The 26,363-nt window shown below is 41.4% G+C and overlaps 1 protein-coding gene across 1 annotated transcript in view; it reads left to right on the top strand.

Moving 5' to 3' along the window:
- LOC126285287 (fatty acyl-CoA reductase 1-like) overlaps nucleotides 1–26,363 on the top strand; it is a 148,272-nt gene that overhangs the window by 45,426 nt on the left and 76,483 nt on the right. The window contains exons 3-4 of the mRNA XM_049984576.1: nucleotides 17,154–17,402; nucleotides 22,466–22,611. Coding sequence (XP_049840533.1) covers nucleotides 17,154–17,402; nucleotides 22,466–22,611 — 395 coding nt within the window. The remainder of the gene's footprint in view (nucleotides 1–17,153; nucleotides 17,403–22,465; nucleotides 22,612–26,363) is intronic.

Below are 26,363 nucleotides of genomic sequence, written 5' to 3'. Positions count from 1 at the left end.
TTGATGAGTTCCAACTTAATTTCATCCACCCCAGCTGCTTTATTGCACTGCAATCTATTGACCATTTTCTCCACTTCCTCAAATGTGATCCTATTTCCATCATCATTCCTATCCCATTCTACCTCGAAATCTGAAACATTACTGATCGTATTTTCACCTACATTGAGCAACTCTTCAAAATATTCCCTCCATCTGCCCAAGGCATCCACAGGATTCACCAGCAGTTTTCCTGACCTGTCCAAAATACTTGTCATTTCCTTCTTACCACACTTTCGAAGACTGCTAATTACAATCCAGAATGGTTTTCCAGCAGCTTGACCCATAGTCTCCAACCTGTTTCCGAAGTCTTCCCAAGATTTCTTCTTGGATGCTGCAATTATCTGTTTGGCTTTCTTTCTTTCTTCAACATAACTTTCTCTGCCTACCTGAGTTCTGGTATGTAGCCATTTTTAATGCGCCTTCTTTTTCCTTTTACAGGCTGCCTTGACTGTGTCATTCCACCAAGGTATTTGCTTCATCCTACTTTTACACACTACTGTTCCAAGACATTCTTTAGCCACTTCTAGTACTGTGTCCCTGTAACTTGTCCATTCCTTTTCCAATGACTATAATTGACTGCATTCAACTAACTGCTACCTTTCTGAGATCGCTGTTATGTACTTTCGCCTGATTTTCTTATCCTGAAGTTTCTACATGCTTATCCTCCTACATATGGACCTGACCTCCTGCACATTCCGCCTCACAATCCCAATTTCACTGCAGATTAGATAATGATCAGTGTCATGAAAGAATCCCCTGAATACACGTGTGTCCCTCACAGCCTTCCTGAATTCCTGAACTGTTATTATATAGTCAATGACAGATCTGTTTCCCCTGCCTTCCCAAGTATACCGGTGAATGTTCTTATGTTTAAAAAAGGAGTTTGTAATTACTAAGCCCATACTGGCACAGAAATCCAAGAGTTGTTTCCCGTTCTTGTTGGCCTCCATATCCTCTCCAAATTTACCCATAACCTTTTCATACCCTTCTGTTCGATTTCCTATCCTGGCATTAAAATAACCAATGAGCAGAACACTGCCCTTGTCCTTTACTCTAACAACTACATCACTGAGTGCCTCATGCACATGCAAATATCCAGACTATATCCATCCATTGTTTGCGAATGAGACAAAAAATTTCACTCAAAATTTCAGACCTATACGAGACATTTTCTAGCTGATAACCTCACGAAATGGTGATAGGAAACAAGTTTAGCGTTGACTACATTTTCAGTGTTCGTGCAGTAAAAGTGCCGCACCAGGCACGACCTTTTAATCTGCAGCTGACCCCATTTCTAGCATTTCACAGGCAGTAATCTCATACACAACTCAATGTACTTAGGAAAATATATATATGACATGCATTTCAGGAGATATGATGTTACGAACACAGATGTGTGTGAAAACTGCCATATTATTCATGCTGTTTTAACTGATTACTTCGTTGATACTAACTCTATTCACATTTCTCAGGCAGTTTTCACATAGACCACTGAATATACCTGGAAAATTATATCATTGCATGATACATAGCTTAGGAAATATGACCTCTTACAATTGATCTGCGTAGAAACGAAACTGGAGGGTGAAATTCGCTAGCGATGCAGGAGAAACGTGTGTGGAAATATTTGTGAAACATGTTACAGAGTTGTGAGATATATATGACAAGCGTTTACTCATGAAAAACTACAGATAAAATACTCCTTAACCGCTGGATCGGTTTCATCCTAACTTTGTACACATATTGGTTGCTATTTGAAAATAAACACTTGGGGAGGGGGGGGGGACGAACGGTTTCCTGTTGTGGTGACGGTGATAACGGGGACAGAGAATTGGGCAGGGAAAGGTTGAGAGGTAGAAAGGGGGAAAGAGGAGATGGACATAGACATGGGAGAAGGAGATAGACGGAGGCAGGGGCAGGGGAAATCTGGAAGAAAGGGAAAAGGAGTACACTGTTACAGAGCCGGTGGAGAAAACTGTGACACATAGGGGGAACAGGACATGAACAAACAGAGAAGAGGAGGAAATCGACAGAGGAAGAACGAGAAGGAGATGGACAGAGAGAGGGGCATCGGAAGATGGACAAAGGGCTTGAAAAGGAGGAAGACGACAGAGAAGGGGCTGGGATGAGATGGACAGAGAGAGGGGAAAGGAGGAGAGATTAGAATAAATACGTGCCCAGGCAACTCTGGGAACTCAAGCTAGTAACTTTTATAAAACCAACATTGATGTAATTATAATAACAGTTGTTTTTCTCAGTGTGTGACAAGACCTCATGTACTTTAGGTGGATATTATTTTGTTCGAGCCATTGCTAGAGCCTGGGCTGTGGAGAGCACACTATGAGTGCCTCGCCGAATTGCGGTGTTACCTAAACGTAGGAGCATGAAGTAAGTGATTAGTTAACGTGCCAGGGGCGTCGTATTGCCTCTATACTCCCTACTTAAATTTACAAAATTATTCTGGTGGCCTCCCTTCAACTTCTTCGCTTATGTTTATAACGATTGTTTTGTTTTTTCCAACATTTAATTGTTTACCCTGCTATGCTACTCTTCTATCCAGGCACTTACATCTTGTTTCAGGTTTTGTTTTCTGGAGAATTCTATCACCAAGTCTTCTGCGAAGCTCAGCTGCTAACATGAATGGGTTTCGACTGTTGCAATGTATTTTCACCATCCACTGAAGAATCCTTAATTAACAGTTCTTGTGTCGGTCCTGGAATTCGCATGCAGGCTCCTAAAAGACCTCTAAAAGACCTCGCTGACTGCACGTTCAGGCATTAGGAACTTGTTTATTCTGTATAAGAGATAGTAGTAAATAATAATAGTGATCCTGTTGGTTGGTAATATTTACTGACAAAATGCAACCTAAGGATAGATTGCGTACTTACGGCTATCCTGTGTGGCCGTTCTTTAGTGCAACTTTAAAAGAGAGAGAGATTATTACTTGATCACCGATTCGTGGGTTCTCGATTGTGTTCAGGAGACGTACGGACCGATAACGCGAATAATTGACCTCCTGACCCGGATTGCCTTCACGCAAACAGAATCTTCGATGAAAATACCTAAGGAAAATATTTCAAAATATAAATGGAAATGAAAGCAAATTAGGGGAATTTCGTAAGAGGAAGATTAACAGATCGCAAGTTGAGCACATTATTGGTCTCCCAAATACAATCGAGATACTGTGCTAAAAGAGAGAACCTATAACAAAGCTCGTATACAATTTTAACATCAGTTTTGGTTAGCGAAAGAAAAGAATAAGAAGAAAATTACTGCATCGTAAAATATTAATATGTTTTGAAGAAACTGGCTTTAAACTTTTGGCATTGACAAATACACAATAACTGCTTGACTTACATCTGATATTTCTTTTGTACACGGCGCAGTCAAATAATCGCTGCTTTGTCAGTCCGTTCCTTCTTAAAAATTAAATGTCCTTGAATGTGCGTAAGTACATTGTATCCTCACCAGAGTTACCGAAATGTTTGTTCGTCGTTTCACATAGTTTTTATACAAAATAAAAATACAACCTGCAGCAATGCTATGTAGTACGTCTTAACATGTCGGCGACCAAAAGTACAAGGGATAATGAAGTCTCTGGAATATTTCTTAATAAAAGATAGATTGTTCTTTCTTCTGTTTCACAGCTTCTTAGTATCAAGTGCTGCGGCAATGATTTTAAATATTTGCGCCCAGCGGGTCAAAGTGTTTATTTAGAGTATTTAAACACTGGACGCGCGTCTTGGTATAGGCGCACATAAAAAAAATTGTCTTTTTACTCGCGCGCTGTGATGCTTAGCATCTTTACGAACTACATCTCGTAGGCTGTCCTTTTATGACAAATGTCTCATATGCAAAGTATCTGAAATCCAATAATATTACATTGCTTGCCGCGTGAGTAGCGATGACTCCGCGAGGATCATCGCGGCTCACGCGTACTCGTAATAGTATTGCTTTCATGGATCAACATTCTTTTTAACAATGACATATCACAGGAATATTTTTTACCGTGATTTCGACTAAGATTTCTTGTAGTAAACAGTAGCACTTTACCGATTTGTGGCTTTCGTAACCTGCAAAAAAATGTTCCACTACACTGAACACAATCGAGAACCCACGAATCGGTGATCAAGTAATAATCTCTCTCTCTCTCACTTACACTGGGAGTGGTATAACTTCGGGTATAAATGGTAGCACTGAACTTGAGTGAGGGAAATTGATAGTATTTTCACAGTTGAGGAAAAGTAGGGCATCACTTTCACTGTGGAGGTTGAAGTGGTTGTCTGGATGTGGTGGTGCGTTGGAAATGCGTCGTGGATCAGGAACTGGAAGACTGGTTCTGCAACGTGTTGTGCCGTTTGGTGGCCGTCTCTATTTCACTCGACACATGTTCGAGCTTCCATTCATGTTCTCGTACATGAAAAACACAGAGAAAATCTGTATTATAATGTGCTTAGTTACTAATAACTCAGTCTAAAAGAAAATTGGGAAGGATAACAACTTAGTTCTCGTATATACTGGGTGATCAAAAAGTCAGTATAAATTTGAAAACTGAAAAAATCACGGAATAATGTAGATATAGAGGTACAAATTGATACACGTGCTTGGAATGACATGGGATTTTATTACAACCCAAAAAATACAAAAGTTCAAAAAATGTCTGACAGATGGCGCATCATCTGATCAGAATAGCAATAATTAGCATCACAAAGTAAGACAAAGCAAAGATAATGTTCTTTAGCGGAAATGCTCAATATTCACCATCATTCCTCAACAATAGCTGTAGTCGAGGAATAATGTGAACAGCACTGTAAAGCATGTCAGGAGTTATGGTGAGACATTGGCGTCGGATGTTGTCTTTGAGCAACCCTACAGATGCCGGCCGATCACGATACACTTGCGACTTCAGATAACCCCAAAGCCGATAATCGCACCGACTAAGGTCTGGGGAGGGGACCTGAGAGGCCAAGCATCACGAAAGTGGCGGCTAAGTACACGATCATCACTAAACGACGCATGCAAGAGATCTTTCACGCGTCTGGCAATATGGGGTGGAGCACCATCCTGCATAAACATAGTACGTTCCAGCAGGTGTTTATCACCCAGACTGGGGATGATGCGATTCTGTCATATATCGGCGTACCTCTCGCCCGTTACGGTAGCAGTTACAAAACCAGACTCACGCGTTTCCTCGAAGAAAAAAGGCCCGATAACGGTAGATGTGGTAAACCCAACCAATAGCGTGACTTTCTCGTCGTGCAGTGGTTTCCACGACAGTTCTAGGATTTTCAGTAGCCCAAATTTTGCAGTTGTGGGCGTTGACAGACCCTCGGAGCGTGAAATGAACTTTGTCGGTCCACAACACGTTACTCGACTAACCGTCATCTTCCGCCATCTTTTGAAACGCCCACACCGCAAATGCCCTCCGCTTCACTAAATCGCCAGGTAACAGTTCATGATGCCGATGGACTTTGTACGGATAGCATCGGAGGGTAGGCCTAAGTGCCAACCGAACAGTAGTGTATGGAATGCCAGTGCGACGTGCGACTGCACGAGCGCTGACATCCCAGTGCGTAGACGAACCCGCTACAGTCTCCATTTCTGCCTGAACTGTCTCAGCAGCATTACGCCTTGTGCTCGGTCGGCCACTAGGGGGTCTATCGTCTAAACAACCCGTGGCTTCGAACTTCATAATCATTCTGCATTTGTCAACGGACCTTTAACCGTTAGAATCCCCTTCCTATGGCGATAGGATCGTAACGCTGAACTAGCACATTTCCCATTCTGATAACACAGCTTCACTAAAAGCGTCTTTTCAGGTAACGTCAACATGCTGCGACTGCCGCCGTATCTGATTCCCTCTTTCATTACAGCTCCTTTTATACACGATTGTCATGTGGAGTCACTGACGTTTTGCTTGCTGTCGAACATTTTGTGAACTTTTTTTTTTGTTCTAATAAAACCCTACGTCATGTCATTCCAAGCATGTGTGTCAATTTTTACCTCTCTATCTACTTTATTCCGTGGTTTATTTTCAAATTTATACTGACTTTTTGATCACCCGGTATTTAATTTTCTGGTTTTATTTCGGTAGACACGTTTTCGTCATTACTTGGCCTTGTCTATAAATTCGGTAGCAATTGTCAAAGTCGAGTTTAAGTCTTTTCAGATTAGTGTCTTTGTGATTTTATAAGGTATATATATATACGTGCTTGACTCGTGGTTTTGTCATATTTTACATTGAAAATATTTCAAACACATTTGGCACCCGCGCTCGTTGTGCAAAGGAATCTGTATTGTTGAGCGCGCAGCGTACTCTGTGTTACGTCAGTTTGTCATAGTCACGTGATAGTAACTTGACGGCTTCCCAAAGCTAGCAGCAGTGCTCTGCGAGAGGCAGGATGTTTGGTGTATGCTAGCTGTGTCATGAGCTGTTACGGTTTTTCATCGACTCGCAATTACGGAAGCAGCCAGACGAGGCGACTCCCTTAGCTGTGCCGAAGAATGTGTCCGTGGAAGGCGTACAGTACAGGCTGCGGTAAGTACAAACTTATTCACTTGCACAATTCGGCTTTCTACATTGTGGTTTCGTGGTACAAGTACTTATAACGTTACTTCACATGTGGAATTTCACACGTGTCCATAAAGTTATCACCCTTTCAGTTCACACGTTTTATTATTTCGTGTCCACATGTATTTGGTCGTCATGTTAAAGTTCGCACGCACCGTTTTTTGCTTGTCTATAGGCGGTTCACACGCAGCAGCACATACGTGTCCATAAATTGATGACTCCATTATTACTACAAAGTACAGTTAACATTCGGTTTACATATATGTCTAAAAATTATTTACAAAGAAAATTTAGTCTCTGTGACTACAAAGCCCAGACGAAAAAACGTTTCTCTTATTCATAGTTTGTGCTCCCAAGGCACTTTAGGTCTTGTTATTCTTTTCTTTTTATAATAATTACTCTTCAGATCTTTTATTTTCTCTCTGTTAATTACGTCGTTAGCTTGAAGACATAGTCAACGTGGCTTTTTTGACGTGATGAACAGTTCATGTTCAAGTTTCCACGAGGGAAACTGGAAAGCTTGATGTTCCCTATCGTGCAATTGCACACAACAAATCTTAATTGAATTCGCAGTTCGCGGAAAATAAGCATAGCCTGTCAACAGCCAATGTGTCACGACCATCAAGCATGCAATCAGTCCGTAAATTTCAGTTCTCTACTGGGTAGGGTAGGGAGGTAAGTATACTACTTAGAGGAAAACACAATAGACTTTTTTTGGAGTCAAGAGATTTGAAGATACAATGTTAATGCCGAATGAAATGACGAGCGTAACATAAATTGTGCATCATCACCCTAGTTTTTCATGACAAGTAGTTTGCGTAATTAAATCGATATAGCAGTCTCAGTATCGTCTGATCCAGATCTCCAATTTCTCTATAGGTATCTAAAATTCCTTACACCATGCATTAGCAGTGAACAGAGTTTGATAGCTATCTTCTCTTCTGAAAAAAAAAAGAACAGAAACTCGTTGTATCTCTAGGACCTGCAATAGATGCTTTTGGTACTAAATTACTTTACTTAATAAATAATCTTTGTAAGTATTTCAGCTGCACTCTGACGTAAAATTCTTATGAACGCATACGGTTTTCTCCGTACTGTAATAAAAATAAATGCACTGCGCACTTGTTTCCTGCAACCTGGATCGTTACTGATTTACTTGATTCTTATATGCTACGCTTCTGCCTTGATCTGCTGCTTTTCGCAGGTGGTCTCATAGAAATTGTGGTCGACCACTCCTTATACATAACATAACATCTACCTCATAAGAGTAAGCGACCTTAATCAACTTTTATTTACGAGCAGTCATTCTTGTCCGAATGATCATTTTAATTTATTTCATTCAAGAGGAGAGAGCTTTGCTATACTTAAAACTAGTGGTAGCAGGTGGCACTTAGCACGTCCCTACTATATTATTTATTCGTCTGCTCTTTGGCTGTGGCCGTTCATGGCTCAATTAACTTAAAACTAACTTACATCTGAGGCAAATCTTGCTCTCCTACAATAAATGTATTTTATTTCAGGTGCTCACATCAATTACTTCTCTTGTGAAGGCAGGTCGACAGGGTGTTAGTCCTGTGCATGAGAGAGAGAGAGAGAGAGAGAGAGAGAGAACAATCATTTTACTCGTCCAGATACAGGGTCAGCTAATAGATAGCAACCAATGTGCGGTTTTCTTAGTATAATATATGCTCCTTCATACAAGTGCTACCACTTGCGATTCTTATGATGAATCCAAAATGGTTTGAAGTGAGTCTTTAATAGCACTTGTTCATTTATACGATAGGATAAGACTTTGATAATGTGTTTGTCACGCGTCTTTTTTTCTTAGGTTGGCTTGAGCGGTTAAAGATATGAGAGTTTGTCTTAACTTGTCGTCTAAGGTTACTTCAGGGTGTTGTAATTTCGTTCCGCAGCTTCCACGTGGAGACGTAAATAAGTTGCTAATGGTTTTCCGACTTGGGTTATTTTTACTTGATTAGTATTTTGCATCATGTTAGGCTGAAAACTTGCGTTTGTATCCCATACGAACTGCGCATCACTTAATTGCGTTTGATGCTTGGTCTCCCCCATGTGTGTGAAAAATCGTCGGGTTTCCTTGGCTATTATGACTAGCGGTGTTAATAAAAGCATGCGCCGGATTGGTCTGACTATTGTTCCTGATATGTTAGTTGAGATGGTGAGAAAATGGCGCATTTTGAGGCTGCAAAGAATTTATTTGGTGAGAGGGCGTGAAATGGCTTGGCTGACTGTAGTGTTGTGGCCCTTTATAATTGTTCATTTCTTTCCCTTCTGACGATTTCCATCATATTTCCTGTTGTCCAGATTCTGGTAGTTACCGTTGGGATTTAATGGTGATTTTCCGTATTGTAGCTGTGTGTTTTGGTAAATCGCGTTGTATCTATTCTGGTTTGGATACTTACAACTGTTGGTTGGTAATATTTACTGACAAAATGCAACCTAACGCTAGATAGCGTACTTACGACTATCCTGTGTGGCCGTTTTTGATTACGACTTTAAAACAGAGAGAGATTCTTAATTGATCACCGAAGCGTCAGTCCTCGATTGTGTTCTGGAGACGTACCGACTGATTACGCGAATAATTGACCTTTTGACCCGGGTTGCCGTCACGCAATCGGAATCTTCGATGAAAATACCTAAGGGTACTATTTGAGTATAAAAATGTAAATGAAAGCAAATTAGTGGAATTTCGTAAGAGAAAGATTAACAGATCGGAAGTTGAACACATTAGTGGTCACCCAAATACAATCGAGACACCGCGATAAAGAGCGAACCTGTAACAAGGCTCATATACAATGTGAACATCGTTTTTTGTTAGTGAAAGAAAAGAATAAGAAGAAAATTACTGTATCATAAAATATTAATCTATTTTGAACAGATTGACTCTAAACTTCTAGACTTTGACAAACACACAATAATTGCATGACTTACATCTGATATTTCTTTTGTACACGGCGCAGTCCAATAATTTCTGCTTTGTCAGTCCGTTCCTTTTTAAAAATTAAATGTCCTTGCCTGTGCGTAAGTACATTGTATCCTCACCCGGGTTACCGAAATGTTTGTTTGTCGTTTCACATAGTTTTTACACAAAATAAAAATACAACCTGCAGCAATGCTATGTAGTACGTCTTAACATGCTGGCGACCAAAAGCATAAGGAATAATGAAGTCTCTGGAATTTTTCTTAACAAAAGATAGATTGTTCTTTCTTCTGTTTGACAGCTTCTTGCTATCAAGCTCTGCGGCAATTACTTTAAATATCTGCTCCCAGCGGGTCATAGTGTTTATTTAGAGAATTTAAATTCTGGTATAGGCGTACATTAAAAAAAATACGCCTCTTTACTCTTGCGCTGTAATGCTTAGTATTTTTACGAATTACAGCGAGTTTGCTGTTCCTTTCTTTTATGACAAATGTCTCATATGCAAAGTATCTGAAATCCAATAATATTATAACGTGCCTCTGTGGACTTCTAGTTCTCGGCCTTCAGGACTGTCACACGCATGTTTCATGTTTAAAATGACGGTATGAAAGATCTTGTTTTCTCCTCGACTAGGTATTGATTACCCATCCTAGGTATGGTTCAAAATGGTTCAAATGCCTCTGAGTACTATAGGACTTAACTTCTGAGGTCATCAGTCCCCTAGAACTTAGAACTAGTTAAACCTAACTAACCTAAGGACACCACACACAGCCATGCCCGAGGCTGGATTCGAACCTGCGACCGTAGCGGGAGCGCAGCTCCAGACTGTAGCGCTTAGAACCGCTCGGCTACTTCGGCCGACTGAAGACGAGTTCTTGGCTACTTTTGTGTGGGACAAAGCTTATCTACCCTCCTTATGATTGTGTTCAACCTCATATCTCAATCCTGTTTCAAAAATCCTGTAGTAGAATTTTGCAGCATCTGACAGTAGTGAAGTGCCTCTATAGTCCCTACGCTCAAGGTATTCCCGTCTTCCCATAATATCGGACGATCAAAACGGTTTTTCTTCCCTTCGACTGTTTTAAATAGCAGTTCACTTGCAAAGATTTTAATCATTTGTAGTTTGATGTCACCTTTTTTTTAAAAAAAAACAAGCTTCTTAATAATGATCTACTTATAGCCTGGTTTTTTTAAGTTTAGATTTATAACGTTGCCGTCTTGCACACGTCTATTTCTGCCGAGGTGTTCGCTTTCATAGCACTGGTTTTATAAATGGTGAATTAACTAAATTTAACGGAATCTTATCTCACCAGGGGTAAGATAGATACTGCCTACAGGAAAATTAAAGAGACCTTTGGAGAGAAGAGAACCACGTGTATGAATATCAAGAGCTCAGATGGCAACCCAGTTCTAAGCAAAGAAGGGAAGGCAGAAAGGTGGAAGGAGTATATAGAAGGTTTATACAAGGGTGATGTACTTGAGGACAATATTATGGAAATGGAAGAGGATGTAGATGAAGACGAAATGGGTGATACGATACTGCGTGAAGAGTTTGACAGAGCACTGAAAGACCTGAGTCGAAACAAGGCCCGCGGAGTAGACAACATTCCATTAGAACTACTGACGGCCTTGGGAGAGCCAGTCATGACAAAACCCTACCAGCTGCTGAGCAAGATGTATGAGACAGGCGTAATACCCTCAGACTTCAAGAAGAATATAATAATTCCAATCCCAAAGAAAGCAGGTGCTGACAGATGTGAAAATTACCGAACTACCAGTTTAATAAGTCACAGCTGCAAAATGCTAACGCGAATTCTTTACAGACGAATGGAAAAACTGGTAGATGCGGACCTCGGGGAGGATCAGTTTGGATTCCGTCGAAATGTTGGAACACGTGAGGCAATACTGACCTTACGACTTATCTTAGAAGAAAGATTAAGAAAAGGCAAACCTACGTTTCTAGCATTTGTAGACTTAGAGAAAGCTTTTGACAATGTTGACTGGAATACTCTTTTTCAAATTCTAAAGGTGGCAGGGGTAAAATACAGGGAGCGAAAGGCTATTTACAATTTGTACAGAAACCAGATGGCAATCATAAGAGTCGAGGGGCATGAAAGGGAAGCAGTGGTTGGGAAAGGAGTGAGACAGGGTTGTAGCCTCTCCCCGATGTCATTCAATCTGTATATTGAGCAAGCAGTAAAGGACACAAAAGAAAAATTTGGAGTAGGTATTAAAATTCATGGAGACGAAGTAAAAACTTTGAGGTTCGCCGATGACATTGTAATTCTGTCAGAGACGGCAAAGGACTTGGAAGAGCAGTTGAACGGAATGGACAGTGTCTTGAAAGGAGGATATAAGATGAACATCAACAAAAGCAAAACGAGGATAATGGAATGTAGTCCAATTAAATCGGGTGATGCTGAGGGAATTAGATTAGGAAATGAGACACTTAAAGTAGTAAAGGAGTTTTGCTATTTAGGAAGTAAAATAACTGATGATGGTCGAAGTAGAGAGGATATAAAATGTAGACTGGCAATGGCAAGGAAAGCGTTTCTGAAGAAGAGAAATTTGTTAACATCGAATATACACTCCTGGAAATGGAAAAAAGAACACATTGACACCGGTGTGTCAGACCCACCATACTTGCTCCGGACACTGCGAGAGGGCTGTACAAGCAATGATCACACACACGGCACAGCGGACACACCAGGAACCGCGGTGTTGGCCGTCGAATGGCGCTAGCTGCGCAGCATTTGTGCACCGCCGCCGTCAGTGTCAGCCACTTTGCCGTGGCATACGGAGCTCCATCGCAGTCTTTAACACTGGTAGCATGCCGCGACAGCGTGGACGTGAACCGTATGTGCAGTTGACGGACTTTGAGCGACGGCGTATAGTGGGCATGCGGAAGGTCGGGTGGACGTACCGCCGAATTGCTCAACGCGTTGGGCGTGAGGTCTCCACAGTATATCGATGTTGTCGCCAGTGGTCGGCGGAAGGTGCACGTGCCCGTCGACCTGGGACCGGACCGCATCGACGCACGGATGCACGCCAAACCCGTAGGATCCTACGCAGTGCCGTAGGGGACCGTACCGCCACTTCCCAGCAAATTAGGGACACTGTTGCTCCTGGGGTATCGGCGAGGACCATTCGCAACCGTCTCCATGAAGCTGGGCTACGGTCCCGCACACCGTTAGGCCGTCTTTCGCTCACGCCCCAACATCGTGCAGCCCGCCTCCTGTGGTGTCGCGACAGGCGTGAATGGAGGGACGAATGGAGACGTGTCGTCTTCAGCGATGAGAGCCGCTTCTGCCTTGGTGCCAATGATGGTCGTATGCGTGTTTGGCGCCGTGCAGGTGAGCGCCACAATCAGGACTGCATACGACCGAGGCACACAGGGCCAACACCCGGCATCATGGTGTGGGGAGCGATCTCCTACACCGGCCGCACACCTCTGGTGATCGTCGAGGGGACACTGAATAGTGCACGGTACATCCAAACCGTCATCGAACCCATCGTTCTACCATTCCTAGACCAGCAAGGGAACTTGCTGTTCCAACAGGACAATGCACGTCCGCATGTACCCCGTGCCACCCAACGTGCTCTAGAAGGTGTAAGTCAACTACCCAGGCCAGCAAGATCTCCGGATCTGTCCCCCATTGAGCATGTTTGGGACTGGATGAAGTGTCGTCTCACGCGGTCTGCACGTCCAGCACGAACGCTGGTCCAACTGAGGCGCCAGGTGGAAATGGCATGGCAAGCCGTTCCAGAGGACTACATCCAGCATCTCTACGATCGTCTCCATGGGACAATAGCAGCCTGCATTGCTGCGAAAGGTGGATATACACTGTACTAGTGCCGACATTGTGCATGCTCTGTTGCCTGTGTCTATGTGCCTGTGGTTCTGTCAGTGTGATCATGTGATGTATCTGACCCCAGGAATGTGTAAATAAAGTTTCCCCTTCCTGGGACAATGAATTCACGGTGTTCTTATTTCAATTTCCAGGAGTGTAGATTTAAGTGTCAGGAAGTCATTTCTGAAAATATTTGTTTGGAGTGTAGCCATGTATGGAAGTGAAACATGGACGATAACTAGTTTGGACAAGAAGAGAATAGAAGCTTTCGAAATGTGGTGCTACAGAAGAATACTGAAGATAAGGTGGATAGATCACGTAACTAATGAGGAGGTATTGAATAGGATTGGGGAGAAGAGAAGTTTGTGGCACAACTTGACTAGAAGAAGGGATCGGTTGGTAGGACATGTTTTGAGGCATCAAGGGATCACAAATTTAGCATTGGAGGGCAGTGTGGAGGGTAAAAATCGTAGAGGGAGACCGAGAGATGAGTACACTAAGCAGATTCAGAAGGATGTAGGTTGCAGTAGGTACTGGGAGATGAAGAAGCTTGCACAGGATAGAGTAGCATGGAGAGCTGCATCAAACCAGTCTCAGGACTGAAGACCACAACAACAACAACAACAACGATAACTTAGTTGCTGTGTAGTTATCAACTTAATCGTTCTATGTAAACTGTAGCAGCACGTGATGGTGCCCTTAGCTTTTCTGCAATGGTTCTCGGAATATGACATGTTCCATAAAGGAAAAATGGCAAAGAGGACACTAGTACGGTCAGTTCTAGAGTGCATGAAAACCGATTTCGAGCGAAATAAGAGTAGTTCTCCTGGGATTATAACAGTTATCCGCACTACACTGTTTGACAGAGCAATAGTCAAGGCGCTGGGTTGTGAACAAAATCAACGTTTCAGTTGGTACCCTGTGCAGAAGCATCTGTATAGTATGCTAGTGGAGAGGATGTCTCTGTCACGATTGTGAGGGACTCGAATCTGTGCGTCGACAAAAGTATGGGTGTTTTAGTGATCTTGACATATATCTCGGCATGTGGTTTGTGTTTGGATTAATAAACGCTAGTCTTAGATAACCTAATACGTGAATGAGAGTGGCAAGGTACAAGTGTGATTGAGTAAATCGACACTGGAAGTGCTGAAGATGGTAGTTTCGCTTTTCAGTGAAGTAACTTGTCACACAGCAACTGGAGGGTGACAGCTAATATTGCATAGTATTATGGTTATGTTACTATCATAGTCAAGCTTCAGTGTGGTTTTCACTACTTCTCGTTCCTTCTCGCCCAAAAGTCTTTAAAATAACTTTTCTCATTAACTCATTGAACCAGGTGAGACTAGAGACTTTATATCTTGTTTCACTTATTCTCAAGGAGATGTCTTTGATTTATCAGTTTACCATGTTGGTGTTATGGTCTTCAGTCCTGAGACTGGTTTGATGCAGCTCTCCATACTATTCTATCGTAAGCAAGCTTCTTCATCTTCCAGTACCTACTGCAACCTACATCCTTCTGAATCTGTTTAGTGTATTCATCTCTTGGTGTCCCTCTACGAATTTAACCCTCCACGCTGCCCTCCAATACTAAATTGGTGATCCCTTGATGCCTCAGAACATGTCCTACCAACCGTTCCCTTCTTCTGGTCAAATGGTGCAACAAACTTCTCTTCTCCCCAATCCTACTCAATACTTCGTCATTAGTTATGTGATCTACCCATCTAATCTTCAGCATTCTTCTGTAGCACCACATTTCGAAAGCTTCTATTCTCTTCTTGTCCAAACTATTATTTCACTTCCATAGATGGCTACACTCCATACAAATACTTTCAGAAATGACTTCCTCACATTTAAATCAATACTCGATGTTAACAAATTTCTGTTTTTCAGAAACGCTTTCCTTGCCATTGCCAGTCTACATTTTATATAATCTCTACTTCGACCATCATCAGTTATTTTGCTCCCCAAATAGCAAAGCTCCTTTACTACTTTAAGTGTCTCATTTCCTAATCTAATTCCCTCAGCATCACCCGACTTAATTCGACTACATTCCATTATCCTCGTTTTGCTTTTGTTGATGTTCATCTTATATCCTCCTTTCAAGACACTGTCCATTCCATTCAACTGCTCTGCTAAGTCTCTGACAGAATCACAATGTCATCGGCGAACCTCAAAGTTGTTATTTCTTCTCCATGGACTTTAATACTTACTCCAAAATTTTCTTTTGTTTCCTGTATTGCTTGTTCAATATACAAATTGAATAACATTGGGGATAGTCTACAACCCTGTCTCACTCCCTTCCCAACCACTGCCTCCCTTTCATGCCCCTCGACTCTTATAACTGCCATCTGGTTTCTGTACAAATTGTAAATAGCCTTTCGCTCCCTGCCACCTTCAGAATTTGAAAGAGAGCATTCCAGTCAACATTGTCAACAACTTTCTCTAAGTCTACAAATGCTAGAAACGTAGGTTTGCCTTTCCTTAATCTTTCTTCTAAGATAAGTCGTAAGGTCAGTATTGCCTCACATGTTCCAGTATTTCTACGGAATCCAAACTGATCTTCCCCGAGTTCGGCTTCTACTAGTTTTATCATTCGTCTGTAAAGAATTCGTGTTAGTATTTTGCAGCTGTGACTTATTAAACTGATTGTTTGGTAATTTTCACATCTGTCAACACCTGCTTTCTTTGGGATTGGAATTATTATATTCTTCTTGAAGTCTGAGGATATTTCGCCTTTTCATACATCTTGCTCACCAAATGGTAGAGTTTTGTCAGGACTGGCTCTCCCAAGGCCGTCAGTAGTTCCATTGGAATTTTGTCTACTCCGGGGGCTTTGTTTCGACTCAGGTCTTTCAGTGCTCTGTCAAATTCTTCACGCAGTATCGTTCTCCCATTTCATCTTCATCTACATCCTCTTCCATTTCCATAATATTGTCCTCAAGTACATCGCCCTTGTATAGACCCTCTATATACTCCTTCCACCTTTCTGCCTTCCCTTCTTTGCTTAGAACTGGGTTTCCATCTGAGCTCTTGATGTTCATACAAGTGGGTCTCTTATCTCCAAAGGTCTCTTTAATTTTCCTGTAGGCAGTATCTATCTTACCCCTAGTGAGATAAGCCTCTACATCCTTACATTTGTCCTCTAGCCATCACTGCTTAGCGATTTTGCATTTCCTGTCGATCTCATTTTTGAGACGTTTGTTTTCCATTTTGCCTGCTTCATTTACTGCATTTTTATATTTTCTCCTTTCATCAGTTAAATTCAATATTCCTTCTGTTACCCAAGGATTTCTAGCAGCCCTCGTCTTTTTACCTACTTGATCCTCTGCTGCCTTCACTACTTCATCCCTCAAAGCTATCCATTCTTCTTCTACTGTATTTCTTTCCCCCATTCCTGTCAATTTTTGCCTTATGCTCTCCCTTAAACTTTGTACAACCTCTGGTTCTTTCAGTTTATCCAGGTCCCATCTCTTTAAATTTCCACCTTTTTGCAGTTTCTTCAGTTTTAATCTACAGGTCATAACCAATAGATTGTGGTCAGAGTCCACATCTGTCCCTGGAAATGTCCTACAATTTAAAACCTGGTTCCTAAATCTCTGTCTTACCATTATATAACCTATCTGATACCTTTTAGTATCTCCAGGGTTCTTCCATATATACAACCTTCTTTCATGATTCTTAAACCAAGTGTCAGTTTACCATAACATACAGGTAATTCTCATTGTCATCAGCAGTCTGTGTTTTATTTGTGCAGATATTCTCAAAGGTTCGAGAACAGCAGCCTGACTTCTCACGCCACCTGTCCGTGATCGGCGGCGATATCAGCTCCCCGGATTTCCAGCTGGAAGAGCAGGACATTGCGGCCCTGCGGCGTGACGTCAGCGTCGTCTTCCACTGCGCCGCCAGCGTCCGCTTCGACGACAGCCTGCGCAATGCCGTCAATACCAACGTGGTGGGCACCAAGCGCTTGCTGCAGCTGGCGGAGCAGCTGCCCAACCTTCAGGTCTGACGAATGTGTAAAACGGCTTAACATGCTCTTAGAGGAAGGGAGTGTATTTACACTGATGAGGCAAAATACACTCAATGAAAATAACTGAAGCATCTTGTAGACATGGCAGGATATCACTGTAGCTTTAACCAGCGGATATGTAAATGATAAGAGTTACAATTCTGTGATCAGCAGAATGGTAAGCAGAGTGCATTAGTTTTGTTTATGTTTACTGCTGTTATCAGGCATGAGCAGCGTCATATGTCTGATGAACACTGTGAAGGACATGAAGATGCCGTTTACTGGCATGAAGTAGCGGAATCAGCATATTTGGAGTCTTCATTGTGGGTCTCCATTTGGCTGTCAAGTTGAATCATGCAGGATCGAGATTTGTGGGCATTTGGATTCGTTAGTGGTCTGATTTAGGACTGTATGGGAACGTTGGGTTAGTATACTCATCATGATTCCAGTGGACAGCATCTGACCACCATAAGTGAGAATCACGATGTAGTACACCAAGAGATCATATCCACTTCACAATTGTACGGGTCACCAGAGAATAGGTATCCCTGCAACGTTCTGTGTCATCTCACTCCATTGGTTGGGGACTAGAAGCAGCTGGACTAGGAAATCAGTGCCCCGTGCCTAGGCTGCAGCTAACACTGCAACACAGATTGCCACATTTGGCGTGCTGCTGTGCCTGAGAAGTATGGACTGCTAAAGAACGTCAAGACATTGTATTTGGCAATGACATTCCTCACTAACTCATATGCCCATTGTCTGCGAGTTCGTGGTGGCCTAGGGAGAAGTGCTTTTCTTACAATGTTTTAGAGGGGCACAACATTCTCATTCCTGTCAGTGTAGTGTGAGGAACCATTAAATACGACAGCAAGTCACGGCCAGTATCGATTGAGAGGAATGTTACAGCACAACTATGTGTCATGGGCATCTTTTGTTATCACATGTTAACTCTCTTGTCATAGTATTATGATGCCATTTGTCAACAGCACAATGATCATCGAGACAAGAAGTGTTCTCTGTGAACTGTCTGCAGGACAGGTACTCCTGCGGCCAGCAAGAGGCATAGATCAGACATACATTGTTGCAATAAAACATGAATGGAAACACCTGACATGGCAGCTCTGCCCCAGTGTCAAAACCAGAATATCAAGAATATAACAGGCTGGTTTTTTGATTTGGGAGAAGGGACCAAACAGCAAGATCATCGGGAAGGATAGGAAAGGAAGTCTATTAAGTCTTTTCAAGGTACCCATCCCGGCATTTGCTTAAAGTAATTTAGGGAAATCATGGAAAACCTAAATCAGGATGGTCGGATGTGGCTTTGAACCGTCGTCATGCCGAATGCGACAAATTATAATGGTTGTGGACCATCTTCACTCAGGAGATGATCCATTGGTTTTATGGCACTTTCCCAACCTGATCCGTGCGTGCATCCAGACCAGAGTCGATGTAGTATCATTGTCACAAGTGAACTCATGTTGCCAAGTTTTTTTTTTTTTTTAAATGACTTTCTAATCACAGAAATGACATAACACACCACCCTCTCAATCATTGAAATTTCATTTCGTTTCCTCCTCCGCCTTTTCTAGGTTTTGTACTATTTGTCAAGCAATGTCATATTGGTTCACCTCTGGAATGCAATGGGATCGATTCGACAAGGCGTTGGTAGGCCTATACATGGGTCATTCAGCTCTCATAAATAACTTTTATGTGTGTTCTGGAGGCATGAGCCCAGTAGTGTGCCAAAATTATTCCCACAAATTTATATAAGGAAAATTTGGCGGCCAAGTCATCAGTGTGAGTTTACTAGATGCTACTCAAATCACTGTAACACGATTCTGGCCTTCAGGAAGCTATCCTGATGTAAGACGCTATTGCGATCAGGGGTGAGGTCATCAGATATGAAGACGTGCTGGTGGTCCACAGTGAAGTTAATACAAGCTGCAGCTGTCATGGACCCTTTGATTACTACCACAGATCCCATGGAAGTCCATGTGAATGACCAGCATGACTTTGTAGCATCCACATTAGCATGCATCTGTGGCACTTGCACATTTTGTGCACCTGATTACTTGGATAATGGTGTATCTAGACACGACGATCGGCCTGGTGTAACAAAAAACTGTGATTTAACCGACCAGGTGATCCATTGCCTTTGTTTCGCTGTCCAATCTCGATGATCCTACAGACAACTGAAATGTTCATTGACAGCGTTGTTGCGTCAACATAGGTAGAAGTCTTTGTTCATGAATTTGCTCTGAAACACTTATGCCCGTATGAGGATTATACTCTGTCGTTAGATGTGACATGTATCACCCACCACCCATCCTACTTCAAACAGTGGGCAAACATCTGAGTTCCATATTCTCTAAATAACTTGTAAGGCCAGCGCCCTGTCGCTATTCATGCGTTCTCCTTTCTACAAACACTTTTCATAGATGCTAACAGTACTAACTTGTAAACATCCGATCAGCTTTGACATATCCAAGACGTTCATTCTTATGAGCAGATTACATTAGATTAATGAATACAATACTTTCTAATGAAGTGGAACGTGTCAATTTAACAAAAGATGTCTTTACGTGCTATCATTCCAGGCGTTTTTTTTTCAGTTGGAGTTGTCATTCAGAAATTCTCTTAATTTCTGTTTAAATGTTGGTTGCGTATCTGTCAGACTCCTGATGCTGCTTGGTAAGTAAATCTCAAGATTTTTGTGGCAAAAAATTCACCCAATTCTGTGCCAAAGTTAGATTTAACACAAAGTAGTGAATATCAGCCTTTCTTCTACTGTTGAATCTTTCACATTGCTATTGCTTTGTATTAGGATGGGTTATCACCATATATTTCGTATGTGAATCTATACATTGCGAAGCTAGTGTGAATATCACTAGTTCCTCAAATAAATTCCAGCCAGATAATCTTGTATGTTATCCAGCTATTATTCTAACCACAAGCTTTGTGCATGAATACTTCTTTCCTTAATGATGAATTAACCAAGAGTATGGTCACATACGAAAGGGATGAGAGGAAACAGCCATAGTGAGCTAATTTGTTTCTAAGTTTATCACCAAAATTTGCAACACATTGATAACGTAAGAAACTGATTTCATACGTGTCAGTAGATAATAATTGTGTTTCTTCTAATTTAATCCCTCATCAATGGACACACCAAAAAAATTGGAATATTCTGCCTTAGATACAGCCTTCTTTCCAAACTCAGCATTCACTAATTGTTTTGTAGGTTTTGTACCGTTTACTGCACTGATCTGTAGGTACTGTCTTACATCAAAGCTTTTGAGAGTCAGTTAATAACTTTCTACAAGACATTACGTACAAATTTCTCAGTGAATCCTTATTTATTGGGTGTGATTACTATGCTTGTGTCATCATCAAACAGAACTAGCTTTGCATCTTGATGAATATTGACTGGCAAGTGAATCTAGAAGAATTCCATGATTTACACAATCCAAAGCCTTTTACAGATCACAGAAAATTCCAACAGATGATGTTCGGTTGTTATTCAGAACATTTAAAATTTTATTAGTGAAATCATATGCAGCATTTTCTGTTGAAAAGCCTTTCTGAACCCCAAACGGGCGTTTGGTTGGCACTTTATTTTTACAAATACTTGAAGCTACTCCTGAATATATTAGCATTTAAAGAATTTTGGGCAATGGTGTCAGAAGTGAGACTTGACGGTAGCTGTTGGCAGCAGACCAACCCTCTTTTTCAACCAGTGGTTCAACAGTAGCATATTTCACTCTATCAAGTAAAAATATATTGTTTCAGTGAGCTATTACATGTGTGGCTGAGTGTCCTACTTATCTATCGGCAAAAACCATGTAGTAATTTGCCGGAGATGCCACAAATTCCGCAAGAGCTTTAAATTTTGAATGAGATTATTATTTTCCTAACATCAGAAAGAGAGGTGAGTACAATTTTTGTTTTACTAAAAACACAAACATTGCCTCCTCCTTTCTGATGAACATCAGCATCCGGTTTCCTCCTTTTTTGATTCACTGTGAATGAAAACTGTTTGAATGAAAGTGTCAGTTATGTTAGTGAATTTCCTCATTATCGGCCTGTATTGCCTTTAGAATGATTTGTTTCGTAGCTCCGCTTACTTGCTTTCCTCACTGAGCCAAATGTTTACAACCCCACCGCACGATATTCAATCTCGCCGTGGTTTCTGAGTCATCGTTCTAATCAACACCTGATTAACTGCATCCTTTGTAAGCGATATGCCATGTTATGCAACAGTGACCACACCAGTATATTCGTCCTCGCTGCAGGAATGTGTGAAAACCACTCTTGCTACCCCTTCTCTATTTCCTGTAAAAAAAGCGGCTTCCCACAAGAGCCTTCTTTCCTGGTTTTTCACCAGTAAGCTAATTACGCCACTTTTCCTGCAGTGCACCGCACCCTCTATTTGTCCTATAATTCTCTCCAGCTGCAGCTAAATAACTTCATCTCCTTCTGTAACCAGTGGCGCCTTTGCAATAATCCTCAAACAGCCACACAATAAATTATAGGAAAACGTAGCCAAGTGCCCCATCCCTGAGATCTTTACTTTATAGCCCAAACCGTCCAGATTATCTAATTAACAGTAGTACGTCAGAACAAAGTATGATACGATACTTATAAACACTTCTTTTCTGAAACAAACATTCTGATTCAAAGTGCGTGGCCAGCTGGAACTAGTAAAATTAAAATTCTTGTAGACTAAATAACAAAGAAAGATTTGGCAACTGAACATTCAGTTAAATTTCCATTTCGAGAACTGAGTATACAGTTTTTCCTTCTTTTCTTTGAACCTGAAAGTTTGCATTACTTCCATAACTACTTCAGTGTCTAAACTGTCAGTGATGCATGAGTGAGTTAGTAAAGTATGTGTTATGACTTTAGATCTATGATTCCATGAAGCAGAATATCCACTTACATAAACTATACTGTTTGTACTCAAAAGTACCGTGATTTCAGGAATATGATTTATAATTACAACATGTATTGATAATACTGTTTTACTAATAGAATCTCTAAAAAATGTTGTTTTTCAGGTATTTGTGTACATTTCGACCTCCTTCTGCCACTCAGACCATCAAGTCATCGAAGAAAGACTGTATCCAGCAAAAGCAGACCCCGAAAAGGTTATGAATATTGTTTCCTCGATGGATGACGATCTTTTAGAGCTTATAACACCAAAGTAAGAAAATAAAAACAGTTCACTTTTCGAATTATTAAATAGATAGTAATCTAGAATGGTTTAATCAATTATATCTATCAGCCAAAAATTGCAACATGCACCAGTGGCCAACATCAAAAAACATTTATACAAAATATCACATCGTATTATGAACCCCATAGCAGCTTATACCAGTTTGCAGAGCGTGTCCGCATATTCGCACTCAACTCATATAGTTCCCAAGGATTATGAGGAGGTGTCTCGTGATCTCTGAAATGGTGTTCGATTACATCCTAGATATGGCCAATGTAAAGACTAGGATGTCAAGTGGAATTCACTACTGTGGTCCTCAGAGCACTCTTCCCTTGATGTTGGCGTTATTCTTTCGGGACATTCCCCGTGACTGAATGTAAGTACATATATCAAAGACTACTCATCTCAATACGACCATCAATGGAGAAATGTCATGAAGAGTTTTATGAATGAACTCATAAATTCAGCGCCCTTTCATAGATTTCTCGTGTTATCATCGGCGATTGCGTTGGGCCAGAAGATAGGCATGTGCAGAGCTTTCCCCAACCCATTAGGGTCAAACTTAAATGGGTGGTTGATGATCACAAACAGATTGCTCCCAGATAATCAGCTACATGAGTTCCACTTTCAGTCTTTAAGGATCATGAATACCAACCTGCCACCGTCTCATCATTTGCCAATCGTGTCATCAGAATATGGTATACAGTGGTGTGAGACGAGCGTCCCACAGTGACAGCTGAAGCTGATACTTCTCAGTCAAGTGCCAACTGGTATCCTGAAGCTGTGTGCTCCCCATTCCAGCATTTGCACAAAAGAAAAATACTTGGCAGTAACGGGACTTCTGCCTCTGCTATTTACATGGCCATCAGACATCCCGCACTTCATCTATGGAGGCTAACGAGGTATGGAACTAATATCGGTAATGATATATTGTTTTGTATTGAATTGAAACTCAGCACCTGTTAGGCTACCGTGACGTAGGATACGTCAAACCAGAAAAAGAGTTCGAAAATGTAAAATGCTATAAGGAGTTTGAATTCTCGTGTATGTAAGCTACAGAGTCGGAATATATATTACGTACAGGAACCAAGAGAGAAAGATAAAAATGGAAGATAAAGAACGAAGTGCTGGGATTGAAAAGAGTATGAGACCGGGACGCTGTCTCTTCTGATGGGTGTAGTTCATGCACTTCACCCTATAGTCAGTGGAAACCACGGGAAAACACTAGTCAGGGCAGTAGCATTCGATCCTTAACTTTTAGCTTATCTTGCAGTGACTTGCATGTCGTCAAATAATTACAAAAAAAATGGTTCAAATAGCTCTGAGCACTATGAGATTTAACATCTGAGGTCTTCAGTCCCCTAGAACTTAGAACTACTTAAACCTAACTAACCTAAGGACATCGCACACATCCACAGCCGAGGCAGGATTCGAACCAGCTACCGGCCGGTGATAATACCGATATGATTATACATAGGGTATTCAAAAGAACTTGTTTTCGTCTTCCGGCAGAAGTATACCGTAAGCTGTTGGAGAAGCCGAGCGTTCCTAGCGATTGGATAAAAGTGCAGGTCATTCCCATTTCCATGAAGGGTCGGTATGGGCAAACCAATGCTTCTAAGGTCGGGCTGTTGTAGAATTTCGAAACATTTTCTATTCTCGCGTTTTACGACATCCCTGGGGACCGAAAATTCCCTCCCTAGGAAACAACAGGAGTCCTGAAAACTGAGAACGTGTGAAACCCAACTTGTTCTATTGATCCATGAGATGACGATCTCGTGCCACTGGCACTCGGGTTGGTACCGTCTTCCTTGACTTCTGGAAGGCGTTTGATACAACGCCAAACTGCATGTCATCCTGAATGGAAACATAAAACTGACTTTGTATCTATCCCAAGGAATTGTTATTGGACCATTACATTTAAAATATGTATAAACAGTTAGTCAGAAGATCTATGAAGATTTTTGAGGAAAACGCTGTCATATATACACAGAAGCAACAAGGAAAGTAAATTGTAAAAATGTACAGGAAACTCTGCAGAGGGTCTATGCTTGGTGCAAGGCTTGGGAGTTGCCTAAAAACATTTTTAAAAAATTTACATATTGTGCACAAGTAAGCAAATACGCCAGGCCAACGATTTCACCAGCATTCCCATCCTTAAAAGAGTCTTGGAGTACAGAGCAATTTAAAATGAGATGATCAAGCAAAACTAATCACAGGAGTAGAAATCCAGTTAGCATGCAGGATCAAATTTACACTTAAATGATTTTTAAAAGCGTAAATGGGCTAGAAACTGCACAGACCTAGTATCCATATCCTACATTTCCCTTATCCTCCTGTTTGCAGCCCATCACAGCCTAGTAATAAAATAGGGCTGCCAGTCATTTGAATTGCGTAAAAATGGGGTCACATTTAGAGCTATGCCTTATTTCTATATTTTAAAATTGCGTGAGCTTCACTTCAAATGCGTAAAAGCCTCGTCATGTTGAAACATATGTATCTCTGAAGTGCATAATATGGGGCCTCACTTGAATTGGCGCCATGATACAATTAATCGCCTCTGAACTGAGTAGGCACACACACACACACACACACACACACACACACACACACACACACACACACACACGCACGCACGCACGCACGCACACAACCTGTGTAATACTGCACCTCTGAATGTGGTGCCTTATGACTAAATTTCATCTCACATATTTGTACAGAACACCAAAAAATTATGTGCAATATTTCCACATCTACTTCATCAGCTTTTCATTGATTTATGAACCACAGCACATTTCCTATTTCTCTCTTTGCACCTCTGCAAAATACTGTGTTGCCTCATAATTCAATTTTGTCACAGACTTGTGGACTCATCAAGGTAAAATCATGTACAATATTTAAATATCGGCCTCATAATCGTCTCTCCGATTTATACATCACAGTAAGTTTTCTATGTCTCTCTCTTTCTACCTCTGTAAAAACTGTACTTCCTCTACATTAAATTTCATGTGATATGTGTGTGCACAATATAAAATAAGTTGCATACAGTATTGCCACATCTGCCTTAAAACCTTCATAATAATTAGTAAATTTTTCCCAATTCTCATGTTTAAATTAATGAGGTAAGATCATTTTAATACACTACAGAGGATATGAATAGATAAAAACACTATGGAAATAATTTGTTTTTATACACCAGTCAGCCCAAACGATATGATTACGTACCTAACTCTGACACCACATTCAATTACATCCCAGATGTGTTAGATCGGGTTCAGATCTGGCGAGTTGGGGGCCAACACATAAATTGGAACCCACCACTGTGTTCCTCAATCCACTGTATCACACTACTGGTCTTATGACGCATTATCTTGCCTGAAAAACGCTGCTGTTGTTGGCAAACATGATCGTCCTGAAGGTGTGCAACCAGTGTACCATGCTCCTTGGTCATCATGGTGCCTTGTACAACCCCACTGGACTCATGAGTGGTTCAAATGGCTCTTAGCACTATGTGACTTAACTACTGTGGTCATCAGTCCCCTAGAACTTAGAACTACTTAGACCTAAATAACCTAAGGACATCACACACATCCATGCCCGAGGCAGGATTCGACCCTGCGACTGTCGCGGTCGCGCGGCTCCAGACTGTACCGTCTAGAACTGCTCGGCCACTCAAGCCGGCGGACCCATGAATGCCCGTGTGAATGTTCCCCAGAGCATGCTTGAGCCGCCTCCAACTA

This window comes from Schistocerca gregaria, chromosome 8, assembly GCF_023897955.1.
Source record: "Schistocerca gregaria isolate iqSchGreg1 chromosome 8, iqSchGreg1.2, whole genome shotgun sequence".
Classification (NCBI taxonomy): domain Eukaryota; kingdom Metazoa; phylum Arthropoda; class Insecta; order Orthoptera; family Acrididae; genus Schistocerca; species Schistocerca gregaria.
Note: the sequence above shows the minus strand (reverse complement) of the source record. Positions and strands in the feature narration are given on the sequence as shown.